This window comes from Dasypus novemcinctus, chromosome 28 (genome assembly GCF_030445035.2).
Source record: "Dasypus novemcinctus isolate mDasNov1 chromosome 28, mDasNov1.1.hap2, whole genome shotgun sequence".
Classification (NCBI taxonomy): domain Eukaryota; kingdom Metazoa; phylum Chordata; class Mammalia; order Cingulata; family Dasypodidae; genus Dasypus; species Dasypus novemcinctus.
The window spans coordinates 34,215,614-34,240,110 of record NC_080700.1 but is presented as its reverse complement, the minus strand read 5'-3'; the positions used below and the strand labels follow the sequence as shown (position 1 = coordinate 34,240,110).

Here is a 24,497-nt window from a genome sequence, read left to right as displayed (position 1 = left end):
ATTTCAGAAAACGTAACCATAAAAACATAGTATATGTTAAGTATTATATATATAAAATGTAAAACTTAGGGCTGCTCATCTTTTGAGTAACTTATGTGCTGCAGGTTATTTTGAAATGTTATTAATACTTAAAAATAAGAGCAATTCTCCTTAAAAATAAAAATGAGAAGTACAGATAAAATTCTAACACATAACAACTGTTTCAGTTTGCTAAAGGCTGCCAATGCAAACTACCAGAAATGGGTTGGTGTGACAGTTTGAAGTTACTTTATGAATCCCAAAAAGAGAAAGATTATGTTTTTGAACTAATCCATTCTTGTTGGTGTGAGACCCTTTTGATTGGACTAAGTCAGCGAGGTGTGACTCAGGTTGAATCTCTGCCCTGTTGCTGAGTTTTATATAGAAGGAGACACAAAGACAGACATGGAGAGAAGAGAAGCTACCATACTGATCCTACCACGTGAGAGAAAGGAGTGCAGGAAAAGAAAAGTCCCAAGTGCTGAGAGAGGTCCTGGAATCTAGAACCAGCAGAGCAGAGGCATGGAAAGACGGCCCCCCAAGAGGCAGGGCCCACAGAGTTGCTCAAGGCTGAAGAGATAAGCCATATGTCTGATGGTTCACAGCTGAACTTGGGAAGAAAGTGGAGTAGATGGGATTGAGAGAAGAGGCCCAATGAGAGACAAGCCTGTGCCTGGTTGCCTATAGCTGAGCTCTGGAAGATGGTAGATTCTGGAGGGGAAGGCAGAGACTTTGGCAGAGATCAGTGGTCATCTTTGCCCTGTGGTAGGCTTCCAGAATCAATGGCAGCTTACTTTAGTGAGAAAGCATCTCTGATGGTTCCTTGGTCTGGACATTTTACAGCCTTGGGATTGTAAACTTTTACCTCAGATAAATCCCCTTTATAAAATCCAACCATTCTGTACTTTGCATTCACAGCCCTTTGGCAGACTAAAACAGCTGGCTTTTATAATGGGAATTTATTAGGGTAAAATCTTACAGTTCCAAAGCTGTGAAAATGTCCAAATCAAGGCATCATCAGAGATGCTGTCTCACCAAAGGTCGGCAGTTGGCAGATCCTGGACTCCTGCCATATGGTAAAGCAAAATGGCAGCTTGTCTCAGTTTTCTCCTCCAGGCTTACTTTCTCCCTGAGCTCTGTTGCGGGCAATCAGGAATATGGCTCATCTCTCCCCAGACTACATTTCTTCACCTTCAGGCTGCTCTGCTGATTCTAGCTTCTGGCTACTCTCTTAGCCTCTTGGGGTTTCTCTATCTTTCTGTGGCTGTAGGTGAGCTGTCGTCCTCTCTTACATGATAGTTCTCTTTCTTTGTCTTCTCCTCCATGTATATGACTCCAGTAAAAGGATTATAACACACCCTGGGTCCCACAATCTAATCAAATACCCTTAACTAAAGCAATCTAATCAAAAGTTCCCTTAACTGAATCTACCCAAAAGGTCCCACATAAAATAGGGTTACATGTACAGGCATGGGTTAGCTTAAGAACATAATTTTCTCAGTCAACAAAAAACTCAAACCAGCACAACAACAAACAATATATTTGGTGGGTTAGGAAGGTAGAAGAGAGAGCAAGAAGAGGAATTTGAAGATATAAATCCTAATCATGGCACAGAGCCATATAAGTGATCTATGAAGTGATTTGAGAGTTTCTCCTTTTTCCCAAATACCTCTCCCACCCAGTTGCAACTGTGGCTAATGTTACACCACTATATTTATAGACACTCCTTTCTTAAAATGCACATATTATGGGATTACATAGGAGGAAGTTCGCCTGGGCATTCATATAACGGGGCATTGCCACAGTGGGTAGAGAGTCACACAAGAACTGAAAGAATATTGAATTCCCATCCTGGGGAGCTATAACACATTCTCTAATGGAACAGCAACTATCCCCCAAGTACAGGGGCAATGACTAGTGAAGAAGGATGATCCATTAATAGGCCCTTGATATTTTTTTTTTTAAAGATTTATTTATTTTTTATTTATTTATTTAATTCCCCTCCCCTCCCCCGGTTGTCTGTTTTCTGTGTCTTTTTGCTGCGTCTTGTTTCTTTGTCCGCTTCTGTTGTCGTCAGCGGCACGGGAAGTGTGGGCAGCACCATTCCTCGGCAGGCTGCTCCCTCCTTCGCGCTGGGCAGCTCTCCTTATGGGTGCACTCCTTGCGCGTGGGGCTCCCCTACGCGGGGGACACCCCTGTGTGGCACGGCACTCCTTGCGCGCATCAGCACTGCGCATGGGCCAGCTCCCACATGGGTCAAGGAGGCCCGGGGCTTGAACCGCGGGCCTCCCATGTGGTAGACGGACGCCCTAACCACTGGGCCAAAGTCCGTTTCCCAGCCCTTGATATTGACAAGTATGCTTATGACCCTTTTGCTCTTGAATTTGCAACTTAGGTTAGTATTTTAGGGTGCTTAAGAGTTATCTCTCGCGAGCCTCCATGTTGCTCAAATGTGGCCTCTCTAAGCCAAACTCAGCATATAAATGCATTACCTTCCACACAGCGTGGAACATAACTCTCAGGGATGAGCCTCCCTGGCATTGAGGGATTACTACCAAGCACTGGCTGGTGATGCAACTGGAAAAAGACCTTGGTACAGACAAATGAGTTTACATGGTTAAAGAGACTTCAAAGTCAGTCGGGAAGTCTTCAGAGAGGTAACACTTATGCACATCTCAGCAGGATCTCACAGACAGCCAAAGTAGCTACTACTCCAAATAATGGGGCTCTTGAGGGCTCTGGAGACATCCAGGTCCTACAATCATGGCTGCTAGCTCCGGAGCTTGGTGCCTTGCCAGTGGCCCCTACTTTGGAGTTTGTGCACCTGTGTGTGACAGAATTTGACTCAGATGTGACTTCTCTACACATTCCTCTTCTGTCCCTTTTATTTGAACCTACAGTTGGTGCTGGAGTTGGCAGGTCTATGTCCAAGAGACTTAAATCTCTGGGCTGTCCATGTGCCAGCTGGGCCCTGAGCCCCAGCAGAGTTGCAACACCTACTCTCTAGTTCATTGGACTCACCCAGGATAACTAATAAGGAGGTAAGGATAGACAACCACATCAATGAACTAAGGAAGTCTACAACTGCAAGCCAGAAAGTCCCATCCATCAACCATATGGGATCAAAGCTCCCTTCAATTAGAGGTAGAGTGGGCATCACCATCCCAGAATCCTCAGGATGGGAATAAAATATGAACTACAGTGAAGTTACTGGTATTCTACCATAGATTTAGTGTGATTCTAGCAATGGAATAAATTATATCATTGATGTAGAGAGGGTGGCCACTGAAGGTGCTGAAATCAGGGAAAAGGAAAAAGAGGTGTAATATGGGGGCATTTTTGGGACTTAGAATTGACCTGAATGATATAGGAATGATGATACGGGCCATTACATATCCTGCCATAACGTACAAAACTGAGTGGGAGAGAGTGTAAACTACAACATAGACTATAACCCACGCTTAGTGGCAATGTTCCAAAATGTGTTCATCAATTGCAATGAATGTACCACACTAATGAAAGAAGTTGTTAATGTGGGGAAAAGTGGGAGATGTGGGGAATGGGGCATATGGGAATCCCTTATATTTTTTTATATAACATTTCATGTAATCTAAATATCTTTTAAAAATAAATATATTAAATAATGCACATATTATTCTAAGGAATGAATAAAATCACTGTTAGTTTACATTAGTTTTTCAGGTGATTTTCCTCACTGACATCAGACTTTATTAATACCAAGCAACAGACTTAATGGTCCTCTGTCAAACAATAGGGCTACAATGAGATAAAAATTACAGTAGATTTATTATTTAAGCCTCTGGTATTTTGACCTTTTGATCATGCACTACTGTCAGCAAAAAAAAAAAAAAAAGAAATTAAGTACCCCTAATAAGTATACTGTATAAATTTAATTCACGAATTATAAACATGAATTACTATACATTTTATATATTACGAAACACAAAAAGCTGCATAAGAAGAAATGTAAAAAGAATTAAGATAAAAATAAACGATATAGTGGTTCTAGTGCTTTTTTCCTGTACTCCCGTGGGTCGTGTTGTGCATCCCACTTTAGAAACCACTGCAATAAAACATCTATTTAATTGCCTATATATGCCAGTAATTGTGTGAGCCAAATAGTATTACAAAAGCGAAGAGTTAAAAAGTATTGATAAAACCTGTAGAAATTTTGGGCTGAAACCTGTTTCTGAGCTTGTCCCGCTGAGGGCCCACCGTCTTACAGCACCGTCTGTAAGTTGGCACGTGTATGTCCAAGAGACTTGAATCTCTGGGCTGTCCCAGCCCGTACAGGATAAGCCCGTAAAGAACTCCCTGTTAACCATCTCTCTGAAGAGCAAATTGAGCGTTTAGGGCCTAAAGTCCTTGACTCCGGGTGACAATAAGAAACTGGTTAGGAGACCCCGAGAACAGTCCCAGGATGGAAGGAGGAAGAGTTTGCGCCCCGCTCGCGGTCTCCCCACGACCGAACCGGCCTGAGGAGGATAAAAACAAAGGTCCCTTAGGTCCTTCCTCTCCTCGAAGTGTTCGGTAAGTAGTCCTGACAAAAACCCTTCCCACTGCCAGACTTCTGCGAGGAGCCGCCGCGAGGACCGGAAGGGGCGGGGTCGCCGGCGGATGACGCAACCGGGCGTCGCGCCGAGGTGACGCGCGGCGTCGACGTCGCCGGGCTGCGCTGTCAGCCCCGGCTGTTGCCGACGAGGACTGGGCGCCATGGCGGTTCTGCTGGAGACCACCTTAGGCGACGTCGTCATCGACTTGTACACCGAGGAGCGGCCGCGCGGTGAGCCCGGGCCCACCCGCCTGTGCCGGCGCCTTGTCCTGCCTCCGCGCCCTGTTCTCCTCTTCGGCCCGGGGCCGGCTGGGTCGGGCTGCTCGTGGGCTGGTGCCCGCGGCCGGGCTGTTTGATGAGAGGGCTTGGATTAGAAAGTTTTTGTGAAAAGTCGCTTGGGCCTGAACGGCAGTCCTTCGCCAGTATCTTGTTTGGCCAGGCGGGTGGCGGGTGCGTGTGGTCGTTACATGCCTTTGGGGGCGTGTGCATATGTGGCTAGGCACCAAATGCGGGCCGTATATACAATATCCCTAGCTTTTGTGGCTTCACTCTTTTCTCGTGGTAGGAGCACGACAGATGCTACTACATCGTGTGTAATCAGTAAGCAAGTAGGTTGTGGTTGAAGCAGTGAACGTGGGCTATCCCCTGGCTCAAAGAACCGTGTGCAGAGCCTTAGCAAACTTTTGTTGACCACCTACACTGAGAGACACTGTATTAAGCTCTGGGATCGGCCTCGTGCCCTTCCTGCAGGGTCTCATTTTCCACTGGGCAGCAGAGATTGGGGAACCCATTTGAACTTTGTGTTGCACTAGAAGAACGTGCACGTTGCCGTGGAAATCCGAGGAAGGGGTGATTCTTCCTGGTTGAGGTGGGGAGATGCGAAACAGGAAAAGAAAGTAGAACGCTGAACTAGCTCTTTCAAAAGTGGGTGGAAATGAGGGTTTTCTAAATAGTTACCTTGTAATTTTCTGGAGACAGCCAGAAGTTGGACATGGCTGGAGGAAATGGTACCTGAAGTGCAAAGGCAGGCTGTGACCCTGGTCAGATAGGTTAGGCCACATCATGAGTAGGATCGTCATACATACGTGTCATACTGAGGACCAGAATCTTCGAAAGTTGGTTTTATTTTTGTTCGTTTTTAAGTAATACATTTTAAATATTAGAACAGTTTTAGGTTTACAGAAAAATTGAACAGATAATACAAAGTTCCCTTATGTTACCCCTCCACAGCACAGTTTCTACTGTCAGTAATATTTGAATTAGTATGGTATATTTATTACAATCAGTGAGCCAGTATTGTTAGGTTATCATTAAATAATGCCTGTAGTTTACATTAGTGTTCACTTTTTTTGTTGTACAGTTCTACAGGTTTTAACAAATGCATAAAGTCAGGTATCCACCATGACTACAGAATACTTTCAGTGCCCTAAAAGTGTGCTCCACCTACACAATCCTTCCCTCCTCCCCCCAGACCCATGGGCACCACTGACCTTTTTTACTGTCTGTAGCTTTGCCTTTTCTAGACTGCTATATATTGGAGTCAAACAATATGTAGCCTTTTCAGACTGGCTTCTTTCACTTAGCAATATACACGTGAGATTCCTCCGTGTCTTTAAGTGACTTGATAGTTAATTTTTAAAAATTATTTTTGTGGTAAAATATACATAATAGAAAAATCATTTTAACCATTTTAAATGGAAACTTCTTTAACATGAAGTATACTAACAACACTGTATAACCGTCATCACATTTCCTGACTATTTTCATCATCCCCAACTGAAACGCATACGTTAGTAAGAACATTCCCCTCTTCTCACCCCTAATAAGCACTATTATGTTTTCTGTCTCTGAATTTGATTATTCTAAGTATTTCATAGAAATAATACTTTTCCTTTTGTGTCTGGCTTATTTCCCACAACATGATGTCTTTGAGGTGCATCCGTGTTGTAGCATGTACTAGCACTTCTTTTTATGGCTGAATAATATTTCATTATATGGACACAGTACATTTTATTTATCCATTTGTTGATGGACACTTGGGTTTCTTCCTCCTTTTGGCTATTGTGAATAAGACTGCTGTGAACATCGATGTGCAAATATCTGTTCCTTTTTATAATTTCTCTCTTTTTTACAGGCATTGTTTTCCTAATTTCCTTTTGTTCTTTGTATGTGGATTCCTTTACCTCCATGAACATATTTAAGAAAGTTGGTTTAAAGTTTTTGGCTAATAGTGCCAAAATGTGATCTTCCTCATGGATAGATCTGGCAAATTCATTTTTCTTTTTTTTCCCCCTGTGAATGGTTCATACTTTCCTGTGTCTTTGTGTGTCTCTTAATTTTTTTTTCCTGAGGATTATCTTGTAACTCTGAAAATCTAGTTCTCCTGTTCCTCTGGGATTTCTAGGGCTTGTTGTTGTTGTTGATGGCTGGAGCTGTCAGTTAGTGGCTTTTCCACGCTCTCTTTGCTCCCAAAAGAGAAAAGAGAAGAAAAAATAATAGGTACTGATTCTCTAAGATTCCTCTGCCACTTTTCCCTGAGGTGGGTTGGAATAATTTGCTGCCCACATGAACCCCACCCCCAGTGATCTGAAGTAGCTGATCAAAAATAGTGATCAGTGATCAGGCCACACACCCCTGGATTTGGGGGCACTAGGTCTTTATAGCCCACCTAGGTAGCAGCAAGCTGCACCAGGGGCCCAGGCTGCTGCCTTACATCCACTTGGGGAAAGGAGGGTGGTGGATGGTCATGCTGCATAGAGGGTGAAATTCACTTATTCTAGTGGCTTATCTTTTCTTTCTTTTAATAGTGTCTTTCACAGAGCGGAAGCTTTTAATTTTAATAAGAAATTTAATATCAATGTTTTCTTTCAGGGATCATGTTGTTGGTATTGTGTCTTAAAAACTCATTGCCAAACACAGGGCCACCTAGATTTTCTCCTGTTATCTTCTAAAACTTGTATATTTTTGCATTTTTAAAAAATTTGTGTTTGAGATCCTTTTTTAGTTAATTTTTGCAAAAGGTGTAAGGTCTGTGTCTAGATTCATGTTTTTATATGTAAATGACCAATTGTACCAGCACCATTTGTTGAAAAGACTGGCTCCTTTGTCAAAGATTAGTTAATTCTATTTGTGTAGATCTGTTTCTAGGCTCTCTTAATAGTTACATTGATCTAATTATCTAAACTGCCTTGATTATTACTGTAGCTTTATATAGTAAGCCTTATAGGTGGGTAGTGTCAGTCCTTTAGTATTATGTTGGCCACCAGAGTTTTGGAAGGTTTTGAAAGAAGGATTGAGGCATATCAGACATTTTTCCTTTGAAAAGATAACAGGCAGTAGTTTAGAGAATGTATCAGAATAGAGAGAAACTGAAGAAATAGAGATTAGTTACAATCAGTGTCCTTCCTCCATGGAATGCAGAGTCTATCGAAGAAGATAAAGCAAGTGCCAATACTGTGCAGTAATTGCCCCCTGCCTTTCTCCACTTTTTCTCACACTCAGCCATCCCTTCCAGGCATGTTCTCCCATATGTCCATGCCTTTCTTACACCATTACCTCTGCCCCACATTTCTCTCCACTCTTGTCCATCTGGTGAACTCATTCCTACTTACCGTTCAAATCTCAGATCAAGTGTGATTTCTTCTATGAATCTTTTACGGCCGCCTAAGCAGAGTTAGATTTTGTTTCTTCTACTTTTGTCTCAGGTCTTTTTATATCACAGTGTTGTATGTTCAGTTGTAACATTTATCCCTTGTCCTGGAAATGTATGCAAGTCTTTTCTCCTCAAGAATGTAAACACCAAAAGAGCAGGGACTATGCCTTAATCATCTGTAGCCTTATCCCCTAGTACAATGCCTGCCACTCGGAGGGCACACACTAAACGTTCATTATATGGACTGAAGTATATAAATTTGTTGTATTAGTTAGGACTCTCTGCAAATGATACTCTCTGCAAATGATGAAAAGCCAACTTATACTGGCTTAAAAAAAGAACATTGCCCCACATTAATGGGAAGTTCTTGGGTAAACTTGGCTTTAAGTATGATCAGATCCAGGGTTTCAAAGGATAGTATAGGATTTTTTAATTTTAAAAATTTTCCTCTCGGCTTTATTTTGCTTTAGGTTCATTTGACCCTCTCTCTGTGTGAAAGGACTTGGCAATATGAGGAGGCTTCTTTCCCCAGTTATAGGGTGGTAAAGAGGAAGTAAGGTTATACCATCTACTTAACAGACTAACACTGGGCAAGCAGTGGTACTGCAGAGAGCCTAGAACACAAAAACCTATGTCCACCCCATGAGTTTATATTTGCGAGCATATGAGTGGATATAGCTTACCTAGCTGTGTACTACCTATCAGTCTCTGATAGACATAGCCAGACGTTCTAATTATTTTTCTTTTTTTTCTTTTAGATTTATTAGTTACTTATTTATTCTACCCCTCTTGCTGTCCATTCGCTGTTTGTTCTTTGTGTCTTTTTCTTTGGGAGGCACCAGGCACAGATCCCTGGACCTCCAGTGTGGTAGAGAGACATTCAATTGCTTAAGCCACCTCATCTCCCTGGTCTGCAGCATCTCTCACTGTCTTCCTCTGTGTCCTCCTTTTGTTGCATCATTTTGCTGCGCCAGCTTTCCAAGTTGTGGGCCAGCTTGCTGTCACTGGGGAGAGGCCCTGGGAATTGAACTTGGGGCCTCACGTATGATAGACAGGAGCCCAGTTGCTTGAGCCGCATCTGCTTCCCTTTCTTTTTACTTTTTATTACGGAAAATTTCAAATATGTACAGCAGTAAAGAGAATTGTGTAAATAAACCCTCCTACTCACATACCCATGTCCAGCTTCATTTAATAGCGTGTCAACCACATAGCCATCTCCCCTGGACTTAACTATAATAAATCCCATATTATATCACATCATTTAATCTGTAATTATTTCAGTATGTATCTCTAAAAGATAAGGATTTTTTTTCCCTAACACATAACTACAATATCATGAGCATACCTAAAAAATTAGCATTAATTCCTTAGTGTCATTTACATTTTCTTATTGTCTCATAATTTTTGGCAAGAATATTTCATATATGGTGGTATTTACTTTCCCATGTATCATATTCAGGAGGCACACCACATCTGACTATCTCTTTTTGTGATGTTAAAATTGGTCAGTGTGTCAAGGTATTGTCTACCTGATATATCCCTTATAAAGTGTGCCCATCAGCTTTTTTAAAAAAATTAATTTATTGAAATATATCACCCACACACAAACATACATAAACACTAAGTGATAGTAATAGTTGTGAACTTACAAAACAAACATATAACATCATACAGGACTCGTAACTCACCCTACCACCAACACCTTACATTGTTCTTAAACCTTTTTAACTAATGATTAAAGAACATTGTCAAAATATTACTACTAACAAAGTATTTTCCCTCAACCCTCTCTGTTATTATTATCTTTATGTCGTTTATATATGAACATACATAAACAAGCATATGGTAAAAGTTGTGAACTTAAAAAGCAAACATGCGTAATATCATACAGGGGTCCCATACATCAACGCTGCATCAATACCTTGCATTGTCCTGAGATATTTGTTACAAATTATGAAAGATTTTGTCAAAATCTTACTACTAGTTATAGTCCTTATCTTAACATTTGGTGTGTTTTTCCCCCAACACACCTTATTATTATTTTTAAAATATATTTTTTATGCCAGAAGTTGTAAACTTATAAAATAATCATGCACATATGTAGAATTCTCTAGCAACACCCCTCTATCAACACACCACTCTGTGGTGGAACATTTGTTACAGATAACATAATATCATCTAATTGTTACCATGTCCATAGTATATATTTGGCTCACATTTTCCGTACTGCCCCATTATCAACACAATACATTTTAGGCATAGATGCAAGAATATTATATTATTACTGCTAATCGCAGTCCATAGGTCATTCCAGTTGTATTTTTCACATGTGTTCCCAGCACCCTGCAGTAGTGATATACATTTGCTCTAGCTCACAAAGAGCACTCTTGCATCTGTGCCATCAACCGCAATTCTCATCCACCTCTTGGTTTACTGTGCTATTCAGTTCCTAGATTATTCTCGAGCATTCTGTCAATTGACATTTACATCCCTAGACTACCATTTTCAGCCACATCCCTATTTGTAAACTAGCTATTACTATTTTTACCATCTATTCTATTCATTTCCACACTTTTACAGTAAAGCTAATTAAAATTTCTACTTACATTACACATCAGTAGTCCATCTCAGTCCTTCTCATGTCTATTAAGAATCCACCACCTACCACCAGGTCTTGAAGATATTTTCCTAGAATTTCTTCTAGAAGTTTTATGGTTCTTGCTTTTATTTTTAGGTTTTTGATCTATTTTGAGTTAATTTTTGGATAAGGTGTGAGATAAAGGTCCTCTTTCCTTCTTTTGGCTATAGATACCCAGTTCTTTCAGCACCATATTGTTGAATGGCCTGTTCTGCCTGAGCTCTGTGGGTTTGACAAGCTAGTCAAAAATCACTTGACCATACATGAGAGGGTCTGTTTCTGAGCCATCAGTTTGGTTCCATTGGTCTATGTATCTGTCTTTATGCCAGTATCTTGCTGATTTTACCACTACAGCTTGGTACATGATTTGGTAGTATGATTTAAAGTCTGGAGATGAGGGTTTGCTTTTCCTTTTATGATGTTTCTGGCTATTCAGGACCCCTTATCTTTCCAAATAAATTTACTAATTGTGTTTTCAATTTTTTTTTTTAAATGCTGATGGAATTTTTATCAATGTTGCATTGAATCTGTATATCAATTTGAGTAGACTTGACATCTTAATGATATTTAGTCTTCCAGTCCATGAGCATGGAATGTTCTTCTAGTTATTTAGGATTTTTAAAATTTCTTTTAACATTCGGTTGCAGTTTTCTGAATACAAGTGCTTTACATTGTTGGTTAAGTTTATTCCTGACTGCTTGGGTTTTATCTGTCATATTTTATTTCCACCACTCTTTTGACACTTTTTGTTACTTTTATTGATATAGTCTTCGTTTCTAGACTCTCTTCCAGACCTCTCTCTCCTGTCTTTTCTTTTCAGGCTCTAGTATACCCTTTAGTATTTCCTGAAAATCTGGTCTCTTGCTTAGAAATTCTCTCCATTTGTTTATCTGTGAATATTCTGATCTTGCCATCATTTTGAAAAACAAGTCTTGCTGGATATAAAATTCTTGGCTGGAAGTTTTTCTCTTGTAGTAGCTTCCATTGGGCCAAGTCTGCTTTCCTCTCGTAGTATCTTAAATATATCAGACCACTGTCTTCTTGCCTCCATGGTTTCTGATGAGCATTCAGCACTTAATCTTATTGGATATCCCTTATATATTACACATTGCTTTTCCCTTGCTGTTCTCAGAATTCTTTTTGTCTTTGGCATTTGACATTCTGATTAGTATGTGTCTCAGAGTTGGTCTATTCAGATTTTTTTCAGATGGGGGTACATTGTGCTTCTTGGACATGGATATCTATGTCCTTCAATAGGGTTGGAAAGTTTTCTAAAATTATTTCTTTAAATATTCCTTCTGCCCCTTTTCCCTTCACTTCTCCCTCTGGGATACCCATGACATGTATGTTTGCACATCTCTGGCCTTCGTTTAATTCCCTGAGACTTTGTTCAATTTTTTCCATTCTTTTCTCCATCTGTTCTTTTGTATGTTCACATTCAGAGGCCAATTTTTCAAGCTCACCAATCCTTTCTTAAGCCTCTTAAAATCTGCTATTATATGATTACAATGTTTTTTTAAATTTCATTTATTGCGCCTTTCATTCCCATAAGGTCTGCTATTTTTCTATGCATGCTTTCAAATTCTTCTTTGTGCTCATCCAGTGTCGTCTTAATATCCTTAATCTTTTTAGCCATCTCATTGAATTTACTGAGGAGATTTGTTTGAACATCTATGATTAGTTGTCTTAGCTCCTTTGTGTCATCTGGAGGCTTACCTTGTTCCTTTAACTGGGCCATATCTTCCTGTTTCTTGGTGTGGATTATAATTTTAGTTGGTGTCTTGGCATCTGGATTACTAGAGTATTTATTCTGGGTGCAGTTTTTTCTCTTTAGTTTAGGGCTTCCTGCCCTTTCTCATTGTGTAGTAGGAGCCAAGGATGTAATTGGTGCTGTAAACTGGAGGCTCAAGCTGCCCTCATTGCCCCAGGGATGGATGAAGCATCTCCCAACTTTCTCCTTTCCCAGAGGTAGGGACAGAGTTAGAGTTGTGTGGAATAATCCAAGTTGTGCAGGCCTAGACTGTAGTTGCCCAGAGAGACTGATAAAGTTTCACGCCCCTTTCTCCCCTGCCTGGGGCATGGATGGAGCTGCAGGTGTGGGCAGCATTCTATGCAGTGCGGGTCCAAGATGACTGCAGTTGCCCCAGTAGACTTCTGATTATTCAGTTTGTGCCAGCGAAAGGTACCCTTAGTTACCTGGATAGACTGGTGCAGGGCTAGCCAACCTCCTCCCTGCCAGAGGTGGGACTGAAGCCTAGGCTAGGGCTGCAGGCTGATCCGAGTGGAAGAAACTGGTTTGTACTGTCACTGTGATGTTTGGTCAGCCCAGCTTCCCCTCAGGCTGGGGACGGAGTCAGAATGGCAGCCACTGGTCTTTTTCCAACTTGGGCTGATTTACACCCCAGCTGTTCCCAGGGTTATTCCTTAGCCATCTGAGTCTACCAATCAGTAGCTGAAATCGGCAGCCAGCCGTCTCCTCTCCTGTTTCTGGGAAATGGAGCTTCCAATTCTGGTCACAGAACAGCTCCAGGGGCAGCATGCACCACTGGAGTAAGACAGTCACCAGCCTCTGCGGCTTGGCTGGCAATTTCCCGGGGAGGCTGGCGCAGGTCCCTGCAGCTTCCTCCCTGCTGGAGGTGGCACTGGGTCTTAGGCTAGACCTGCAATCTGACCTGGATGGGAAGAAGCTGGTCCCCACCAGCACTGGGATTCTCAGTCTACCCCGCTTCCCCTCGTGCCAGGCACGGAGTTAAGATGGCAACTCCCAGCCTCTTCCTGACTTGGATAGGCTCAAATTGTAGCTGTTCTCAGGATTATACTGTAGCCCGCTGAGTTTGCTCATCAGTAGCTGAAATTGGTGCCTAACCATCTCTTCCTCCCCCGTTTTGGGGAAGTGGAGCTTTCAATTAGCTGTGGAACAGCTCCCGAGGCGGCTTGTGCCTCCAGTGGAAGATGGCATTGGCCTCTGTGGTGTGGAGCCTCTGCTTACGAGTCTTCTCTGCAGACGAGCATCTCCTCCTTCCACTCCTTCAAGGACGTTGCAGGATGCCCTTCTGGCCTCCTGAAGCCCCCAAATGGGTGCTTCAGCTAGCTCCAGAGAGTTCTGGATGTTTACTAACTGTCCTGAAGCAGGAGCTGACTCTAGGAACTCCTTGCTCTGCCACCATCTTGTTGTTGTCCACCCTTCAGCTTTTTTTTTTTTAAACATTTGTTTATTTCTCTCCCCTTCTCCCCGCCCCCCCAGTTGTCTGTTCTCTGTGTCCATTTGCTGCATCTTCTTTGTCCGCTTCTGTTATTGTCAGCGGCACGGGAATCTGTGTTTCTTTTTGTTGCGTCATCTTGTTGTGTCAGCTCTCCGTGTGTGCGGCACCATTCCTGGGCAGGCTGCACTTTCTTTCGCGCTGGGCGACTCTCCTTACGGGGCGTACTCCTTGCGCGGCGCACTCCTTGCACATGGGGCTCCCCTACACGGGGACACTCCTGCGTGGCACGGCACTCCTTGTGCGCATCAGCCTGCACATGGGCCAGCTCCACACGGGTCAAGGAGGCCCGGGTTTTGAACCGTGGACCTCCCATGTAATAGGCGGACGCCCTAACCACTGGGCCAAGTCCGCCACCCCCTTCAGCTTTTCATGTAAAGATTTTAGCAACCATTGGTGATCGTTGCCTGGATTTATTGTTTTTGTTTCCTATGACTACTCCAGGGGAGTGAGTGTGGCTCAGTGATTTGAGTGCCTGCCATGTATAAGGTCCCAGGTTCAACCCCTGGTACTTCCTTAAAAAAAAATTACTCCAATCTGTTTAATGTGGTAAGTCCAGAAATATATTCAAGCAAAGGAACCAAGAGCCTGATGTACAGGGCCCTCCAACATCTCGGCTCCATGTAACTTCACCATTCTTTTCACCCTCTATTACCTTTTTTTTTTTTTTAAATTTCCTTTTTTATTAAAGATTTATTTTTATTTATTTCTCTCCCCATACCTCCCCGCCCCCGCCCCAGTTGTCTGTTCTCTGTGTCTATTTGCTGGATCATCTTCTTTGTTCACTTCTGTTGTTGTCAGCGGCACAAGAATCTGTTTCTTTTTTTTGTTGTGTCTTCTTGCTGTGTCAGCTCTCCATGTGTGCGGCGCCACTTGTGGGCAGGCTGCACTTTCTTTCGCCCTGGGCGATTCTCCTTACGGGGCGCGCTCCTTGCGCGTGGGGCTCCCCTGCGCGGCGGATACCCCTGCGTAGCACAGCACTCCTTGCGTGCATCAGCATTGCACATGTGCCAGCTCCACACGGGTCAAGGAGACCTGGGGTTTGAACTGCAGACCTCCCGTGTAGTAGACGGACGCCCTAACCTCTGGGCCAAGTCCGCTTCCCTCTATTACTCTTTAATACCAGAGTAGCACAGAGCTTAGACGGGTCTTTTGGATTTCCCTCCTCCATCCTCCCCTACCCCCAACCCCCATAAACAACAAAACAGCTACAGATGTACAAAAAGTACAGATGTACTTTTTCAGTACATCTTTGACAGCCCATTTTCTTTATTATTATTTTCACTTTTTTTTTATTTTTTAAAAGATACTTTGATTACATAAATGTCACAGAATATATAGGAGAAAGATTTATTATTTATTTATTTATTTATCCCCACCTCATTATTTGAACTTGCTGGCTGCTCTCTGTATCTGTTCATTGTGTGCTTTCCGTGTCTGCTTGTCTTTTTTTTTAGGAGGCACAGAGAAAGGGCAGGACTCCCATGTGGGAGGGAGGTACCCAAATGCTTGAGCCACCTGCACTCCCTCAGCGCGGTTCCTTAATGCTCACCTTATGCCTCCATGAGGTTTCCTAATTTCCCCTGCCAAGAACAGTCTCTCTTTTGAATTCTAGTAGGATTTGTTTTTTCCTTAAACTTTTTGTTTGACCTTTTTAAAAAATAACTTACTGCTTAAGTGACACAAGTGGTATTATCAGGGATTGCTCAGCGTTGTAACTATTTGTGTTCATGTGTAAGTACTCAAGTTAGTGAATTCTCCTTGAGAGCAGAGACTGTTCTTATCTTACAGTCTAGTTACTAGTTTAATGTCTTGAGAACTAGTTAGCATGCCTGAGGATAGGGACTTTGTTTTAATGAGAATTGTGGCAGCAGTACCAAACACCTAGTAGGTGTTTAGTAATATTTGTTGGCTAAGCAAGTGAATTTATATGAAAAAGCTGGTACAAGATAAGTGTATAGATTTGGAGGTCAATTTCCCATATTAGCTCGATGCCCAAGAAATCCTAAGAAAACGAAAATAAAAAGATAATATAAAATGTTGCCTTTTTCTACGCCTTTTTCTTACTTTCTTTTTTTATTATTTTATTTCTCCCCCCATCCTTCCCCCCGTTGTCTGCTCTCTGTGTCCATTTGTTGTGTATTCTTCTGTGTCTGCTTTTATTCTTATTAGGCGGCTCTGGAAACTGATCCTGGGACCTTCTGGAGTGGGAGAGAGGTGATTACTCTCTTGTGCCACCTCAACTCCCTGTTCTGCTACATCTTCTTATTTTCTTTTCTCTGTCTCTTGTTGCGTCATCTTGCTGCGCCAGCTCTCTGCAATGGCTGGCACTCCTACACAGGGTGCCTTTCCCACGCTGGGTGGCATTCCCATGCAGGGAGGCACTTCTGCGTAGGGTGTCATTCCCGTGTGGGCCGCACTCCATGTGGGCCAGCTCGCCCTCACCAGGAGGCCCTGGGCATCAAACCTTGGACCTCCTATATGGTAGATGGGAGCCCAATTGGTGGAGCCACTTGACCTTTTTTTTTTTGTTTGTTTTTTAAACAGTATGTTAGAAATTAAGTTATATTAACTGTGCTTTTACTTGCTTAAAAATATTTTGTGGACTAATGTGTAAATTTAGTATTTATTTTCTTTCAGCCTGCTTGAATTTCCTGAAATTGTGCAAAATAAAATATTACAATTACTGCCTTATTCACAATGTGCAGGTGAGTTGGTGGATCTTAGTCATGTCATTTGTTATTGAATTCGCCTATATTAGCACACGGTCACTTAACAAAGTATCCTGTATATTATAGAGGGATTTTATCATACAAACTGGTGATCCTACAGGGACTGGTCGTGGAGGAGAGTCTGTTTTTGGGTGAGTTCTTTTTATTTTCTTTTATCTTTTAAAAGATTTACTCTTTATTTATTTATCCCACCCCTCCCCCCCTTCTTTGCTCTAGCTGTCTGCTCTTTGTGTCCATTTCCTGTGTGCTCCCTGTGTCTGCTTGTCTTCTTTTTAGGAGGCACCAGGAACTGAACCTGGGACCTCCCGTGTGGGAGAGAGGCACTCAATTGCTTGAGCCCCCTCAGCACCTTGCTTTGTTGTGTGTCTCATTGTCTTTCTTCTGTGTATCTCTTTGATGCATCATCTTGTGTGTCAACTCGCCATGCCTGCTTGTCATGCCAGCTTGCTGTCTTGCTCGTTTTTAGGAGGCACCAGGAATTGAACCTGGGACTTCCATGTGGTAGGCAGGAGCTCAGTTGCTTGAGCCACATCTGCTTCCCAGTTCTTTTCTTTTTAAATGAGTAAATGAATAAAAATAGAAAGGCCTCTTACAATGTGAACTCCATTTTAAAATATATAGTTCAAATACAGGTTCTTTTTCCGACTTCCCTAATGTCTATAACAAAAGAGAGAAATATTTTGAATCACAGTATTTATGTACAGTGATATTTGTGAAGCCTATAGTTATTAGTACTTCTAAATTTCATTATGAGACTACTTCTATTTTATAACCTTATTATATGTATTTTCAGTCAGCTGTATGGTGATCAGGCAAGCTTTTTTGAGGCAGAAAAAGTGCCAAGAATTAAGCACAAGAAGAAAGGCACCGTGTCCATGGTGAACAATGGCAGCGATCAGCATGGCTCTCAGGTGAGAAAGTGGTTGAGAAGATGAGTTTTGTTTGAAAACAAAGAACCAGAAGGGATCCACAAAGTTACTGTTTAAACTATGCGGTAAAGAGATGATTTGAATCAAAGATATTTATTAGAAAAAAGAATTGCACTTTTTCTATCAAAACTTTTTTTGTTCTTTTAAATATAATGCATGCCTGTTGTGAGAAATTTAGAACATACGGAAAAAGACAAAGAAGAAAATGACATTGCCCACAATTCCACCATGCACAGATCATCACAGCTTGCTTTGGGTCTGTTCCTTTTAGTTTTTATTACATATTTTAAAATAGGCTGTGTTGAGCACCTTTTGTTCATTGTCTTATTTAACCCTGAAAACCCCTTTAGAGTAGGGACTTTTATTTTCCTCAGTGTGCGAATGAAGAAACAGAGCCTTGGTTTGTCCAAGTATTTTGAGCAGTCTGTGGAACATCTGTGTATATCGATATTTTATATAGAACTTTGTACTTTTAGTTCTAGTAAAAAGTGTGTAAGAGTCAGTGCAGTTAGTGTAGTCTTTTGTGTTTTTCTTGTCAGTCTGTAGGTGATTCTAGTTTGAATTATATGGGGTTTTAAAATATTTGTTATGTGTCTTTTTGTATAGTTTCTTATTACTACAGGAGAAAATCTAGATTACCTTGATGGTGTTCATACAGTGTTTGGTGAGGTAACAGAAGGCATGGACATAATTAAGAAAATTAATGAGACCTTTGTTGACAAGGACTTTGTACCTTATCAGGATATCAGGTGTGATCATAATTTACTATGTGAATATACTAGACTGTTTAACACTCTGATGTTTAACATGTGGTTGTGACTTGCATAGTACTGTTTCCGGGTAATTTCATACGTGAATTAATACAAACTGTAAGAATCCTTTTAGTAAAAAGGACCTCTTGTATTTTTACATTTTTCCTATTTATAATTGCTTATATTTGGAGGAATTATTAATGCTCCAGTTTTTAAAAAATATAGATTATTGAGAAATAGAGTAAAAGTACTCAGTTTTAGGCATTTGCATTATTTACATAGAGTAATGCAAAGTAAAAAATATATCAAGCAATGAAAACAGTAACACTAATTGTTAAAATGTACTTTAGATTATTAATATCTTTCTGCAATAAAATTTAAGAGCTTATGTGTTTTTTGACATTAGAGATACTTAAGACATTTGTTAAAATCTTTTTAAAAATATAATATGGGTTTTGAAATAACTTAAATGTAACATCTGACTTGGGTTTATTTTGTAAGGATAAATCATACAGTCATTTTAGATGATCCATTTGATGACCCTCCTGATTTATTAATTCCTGATCGATCACCAGAACCCACAAGGGAACAGCTGGATGTAAGTAGAGCCCACTTGTAATTGAAGGTACATGCATATTAATGCTTTTTGTTTTTTCCCCCATATAATTAACTTTATTTCTAAAGAAGTTCTAGATTACAGAAAAGTTACATTGAAAGTGTAAGGGATTCCCATATACCCCGCCCTCATCTTCCCCTATTAATTGTCTACAATTCTACATTTTCCCTTTAAATAACATCTTACAGTAGTATGATACATTTGTTACAGTTCGTGAGTTTGCATTACTACTAACCAAGGTCTATAGTTTACATTGTGGTTTTTTTTTTTGTTTTTTTCTTTTAAAGATTTATTTATTTCTCTCCCCTTCTCCCCCCCTCGACCCGATTGTCTGTTCTCTGTATCCATTTGCTGCGTGTTCTTTGTCCGCTTCTGTTGTTGTCAGCGGCACGGGAATCTGTGTTTCTTTTTGTTGCGTCATCTTGCGTCAGTTCTCCGTGTGTGCGGCACCATTCCTGGGCAGGCTGCACTTTCTTTTGCGTTGGGCGGCTCTCCTTACGGGGCGCACTCCTTGCGCTTGGGGCTCCCCTACGTGGGGGACACCCCTGCATGGCATGGCACTCCTTGTGCGCATCAGCACTGTGCATGGGGCAGCTGCACACGGGTCAAGGAGGCCCAGGGTTTGAATCGCGGACCTCCCATGTGGTAGATGGACGCCGTAACCACTGGGCCAAGTCCACTGCCTACCTTGTGGTTTACACTTAATTCTGCTGCTCTAAAAGTGCCCTATGTTCCACCTATTCTTCCTTCCGCCTCTTCTCAGAACCCTGGTGACTACTCTCTTTATATCAATATAACAAGTTCTTCCATTTCTATAATATTATTAAGTTTACATTTTTTAAATATTTATTTTTATTTATTTATTCCCTACCCCCATTGTTTGTGCTTGCTGTCTTCTCTCTGTGTCTGCTTGTCTTTTCTTCAGGAGGCACTCAGAACTGAACCCAGGACCCCCCACGTGGGAAAGAGGTGCTCAATCCCCTGAGCCATCTCTGCTCCCTACTTTGTTATGTCTTTCATTATGTTTCCTCTTTGTGTCTCCTTGCTATGTCATCTTGTTGTGTCAACTTGCTGTGCCAGCCTGTTGAGCCAGCTTGCTGTCTTGCTTGTCTTTTCCAGGAAGCACTGGGAACCGAACCCGGGACCTCCCATGTGGTAGGCGGGGGCCCAATCACTTGAGCCACATCCACTTCCCTTAATAAGTTTACTTTGTCCATGGTTGCATTCCGCCCTTATGTTTGGTCATTCCTGAACCGTGAGAATTTGGGCATGGTGATGCTTGCTTTTGCTTCAGATTGAGAGGGAGCTTAGATCTTATGGGGCAGATGGAACGAACTGTTTTGCTCATAGATACTCTCTGTTTTTTGAGATGGGGTTTGTCCATCATCATCATTTTGTTTGCTCTCCTGGGCAAATCTGATGAACTGGAGAATAGGTATTGGCTGCAACTTTGTTAAGATTTAGGGCTTAACCGGCATATGAACAGACCAAAAATTTAAGTCTCTGGGACATATATTTAATGGGTATAGTGCTAGTTATAGGGTCAAATGAAAGCGGTCGATTCTTTGATTTGCTTAGGGAAATTATAAATGAGTCTAATCCCGTTACATTGGGGAAATAGGTTGTCATATTCCAAGGTAAGGCCCACCAACAGGGTGCTGATTTCAAGGGTTTTTTTTGTCTTTGTCTTGACTATGTGTCTGGATGGCTCTGGAGCCCTCAGGAACACCCCTGTTTGAGGCATGGTTTACTGTTGTAGTTAGTGAAATCTGCCTGAGACATGCATAAGTATAACCTCTGGAGTGACCTCCCAACTCATTTTGAAGTCCCTTAGCCATAAAAACTCTTTCGTATTTAATATTTCCCCCTTTTGGTCAAGGTCTTTTTTCAAATGCATCACTGCTTGGTGCTTGGTGTTAATCCCTTGGTGCCAAGGAGGCTTATCCCCAGTAGTCATGTCCCATGCTGGGGCAAAGGTAAGACGTTTATTTGCTGAGTTTGTCTTAGAGCATATTAATGCTTTGTATGGTCTTAGTTCTTTAGTTTATTGAAACTCAGTTCTTTGGGAATGATTATCCTGCTTGTTCAGTTATGCTAAGAAAGGTTCCAGTTCTTTTTTCTCTTCTACAGAGATAATAGTTTGTTTTTTTAAAGCTATTTTTCACTTGCCTAATTTTCTTTCTTCGATTTCCATTCCACCAGAATAGCCTTAGCTCTGTAAGCATATATGAACACTTGGGAAAATGTTTTTCTTATCTCTTAACTGGAATTACGACTTGAGCTTCAAGATTGAATTTCACTGTCCTCTCATGAGGGAGTTTTTCCACTGGGGATAATTCAGAGCCAGGCTAGAACCCAGAAATTTCTGTGGACCAAAATAGATGTTTTCCTCAGTTGTTTTAAGGTAAAAACTTCTGCTTATGAGGCTCCCTCAAAGCTAGATAAGTCTTTATGGGTTGGGAATTTGTGCTGAATTCTAAGAGCATATATCTTCTGGCATTCAGCACTTAGCGGTATACCAGATAGTTTCTATATACATTTTATTTTAATTTTACAATCAATCAGAAGCACAGTCTGGCTAATATAATAGAATTAATTTAAATCAGTTTTTACAGATTTGTAAGTTTGTTTCTGATCCTATGATAAGACTTTTGATGGAACAAAGAATAAAGTGTAATGTCTTTTTCAGATTATTTTTATTCCTTAATATATAGATGAGTTATTTCTGCTTTGTAGAGTGGTCGAATAGGAGCAGATGAAGAAATTGATGATTTCAAAGGAAGATCAGCTGAAGAAGTAGAAGAAATAAAGGCAGAGAAAGAGGCCAAAACTCAAGCTATTCTGTTAGAAATGGTAAGCTAAGTATATCTTTGCTCAAATAGTTACTCTGCAATATAGGTAATATATATTCTTTGTTGGTTTGTTTATTTCTGGTTAAAATTTCTTCAGATAGTCTAAAAATACTAAAAATTTAGCTAACGGTTTTTGCTTTTTTTCTGGATTAAATTTTATATGACAGTGCATATGAAAATAAATTTGGTTCTACTTTCAATATAGTGCAAGATGCCTTTTTCAAAAATGGGAAATGGGTATCTAACTAATACGTGTTACTTGGATTTTAATTGTTTATATTCATCTCATTTTTTAAAGAGTGTTTATTGGACTGTACTTGTACTGTGTATATGTTAAAGAATGGTTCTTCTTTGTACTACTTAGTCATTGAGTTTAAATAGTAGAATATAGTATTCACAGGATAAAATAAATGTGGGTGGAAATTGAGCATTCTAAAGTATACTTCTCTATTATTAACATTATGAAGTCATTTAGAGAACAAGTATTCAGTAAATGATTAATTGACTTATTTTTTTTCCCATTTCTTATTTATGTGGAATAGGAATACCTTTCACATAGTTGATGATGAATAAATTTTTGAAGAAATGGATAATTAAGCTTTTTAAAAAATTTGAGTTAACATACATACATACATATATATATATATATATACACCCCATCATAAAATTGTCATTTTCACAGTTTTAAATGTGTAAGTCAGTGACATTAATTACTTTTACAATCTTGTGCTCCCATCACCACCTTTAGTTTTAGTCAAACTAAAACTTTTTCATTACTCAGAAAAGAAACTTTTTAGCCATTAAGCAGTAACTCCCCATTCCCTGTCCCCCCAGCCCCTGGCAATCTCTAATATACTTTCTCTCTCTATGAATTTGCTTATTCTAGATATTTCATATGAGTGGAATCATATTCTTTTGTGTCTGGTTTATTTCACTCAAACATGATGTCTTCAAGGTTCATTCATAGTATAACATGTATCATAATTTCATTACTTTTTATGTATCACATTTGGCTTTTCCATTCATTTTTTGACTGTTGTGAGTAATGCTGCTGTGAACATTTGTGTGCACATAACTGTTTGAGTCCCTGCTTTCAGTTCTTTGAGGTATATGCTGAAGCGTGGAATTGCCGGTTCATATGGTAATTCTATTTAACATTTTGAGGAGCTGCCAAACTTTCCACAGTGGCTATACCATTTTACGTTCCCACCAGCAATGCATAAGAGTTCCAGTTTCTCCACATCTTTGTCTCACTTGTAATTTTCCATTTTTAAGGCAGTGGTTATATATTTATTTATTTTATTTTATTTTATTTTCTTTAGGAGGAATTAGGGATTGAATCTGGGACCTCGTATATGGGAGGCAGGTGCTCAGCCACTGAGCTATATCTACTCCCCTTATTTTTCCTTTTTTTTTTTCCCTAGGTACCAGGGATGTGGGAAGCAATAATGAATATTAAGTTATTATTATTGTTTTATATGATGGAGCTTTGAGATCTGTGGTCTTTTAAAATTCGTATTAGCATCACCAGTTTGAGTCAACAAATACTAAAATTCAAGAAAACTTTTCCTGAAAGTAAAAAAAAAAAAGTTTTGAAAATACACATTTTAATGAGTACACTATATATGTGAGCATATTGACCCAGAACAAGCAACATCAAGACAAATTCTAGTAAAATTACTAGACTTAAAAATTCTTTGAGCATCTGAATAAAAAAAGCAATTGACTTGTAAGGAAAGAGAACATTAAATTATCGTCAGACTTTTCAACAGTAACACTTTATGCCAGAAGAAACATATTTTTAAAACTATTTTTCTAATACTATCAAGCTTATAAAACAAAATTGTAAAAACAGTACAGAGAACTTTTATTTACCCTTTACCCAAAATCACCAATTTTTTTTTTTTAAGATTTATTTTTTATTTATTTCTCCCCCGCCCTCCTGTAGTCTGCTCTCTGTGATCATTCACTGTGTGTTCTTCTGTGTCTGCTTGTATTGTAGTCAGTGGCACCCAGAATCTGTGTCTCATTTTGTAGTGTCATCTTGCTGCTGATATATGTGTGGCACCATTCCTGGGCCACTGCACTTTTTTCGCGCTGGGCGGCTCTCCTTACGGGACGCACTCCTTGTGCATGGGGCTCCCGTACGTGTGGCACGGCACTCCTTGCGCGCATCAGCACTGCGCGTGGGCCAGCTCATCACACGGGTCAGGAGGCCCTGGGTTTGAATGTTGGACCTCCCATGTGGTAGGCGGATGCCCTATCCGTTGGGCGAAATCCGCTCCCCAGATTCACCAATTTTTAACATTTGCTTTAACATTCTTTCTTCCTGACAATACATATGTATATATACGCATTATTTTTTATGGACTATTTGAAAGTAATTTGCATATATTGTTCCCCTTTACTTCTTATATCAGTGTATGTTTTCTAAGAGCAACAATTTTATCTGACATATTCACAGTACAGTTATAA

At 40.5% G+C, this 24,497-nt stretch overlaps 1 protein-coding gene across 1 annotated transcript in view; it reads left to right on the top strand.

Annotated features, from left to right (window-relative positions):
* The first annotated feature begins 4,692 nt into the window (after nucleotides 1-4,692).
* PPIL4 (peptidylprolyl isomerase like 4) overlaps nucleotides 4,693-24,497 on the top strand; it is a 42,592-nt gene continuing 22,787 nt past the window's right edge. Inside the window, exons 1-7 of the mRNA XM_004472797.4 lie at nucleotides 4,693-4,822; nucleotides 16,782-16,849; nucleotides 16,940-17,004; nucleotides 17,667-17,784; nucleotides 18,409-18,551; nucleotides 19,056-19,152; nucleotides 21,907-22,023. Coding sequence (XP_004472854.2) covers nucleotides 4,753-4,822; nucleotides 16,782-16,849; nucleotides 16,940-17,004; nucleotides 17,667-17,784; nucleotides 18,409-18,551; nucleotides 19,056-19,152; nucleotides 21,907-22,023 — 678 coding nt within the window. The 5' untranslated portion in view covers nucleotides 4,693-4,752. The remainder of the gene's footprint in view (nucleotides 4,823-16,781; nucleotides 16,850-16,939; nucleotides 17,005-17,666; nucleotides 17,785-18,408; nucleotides 18,552-19,055; nucleotides 19,153-21,906; nucleotides 22,024-24,497) is intronic.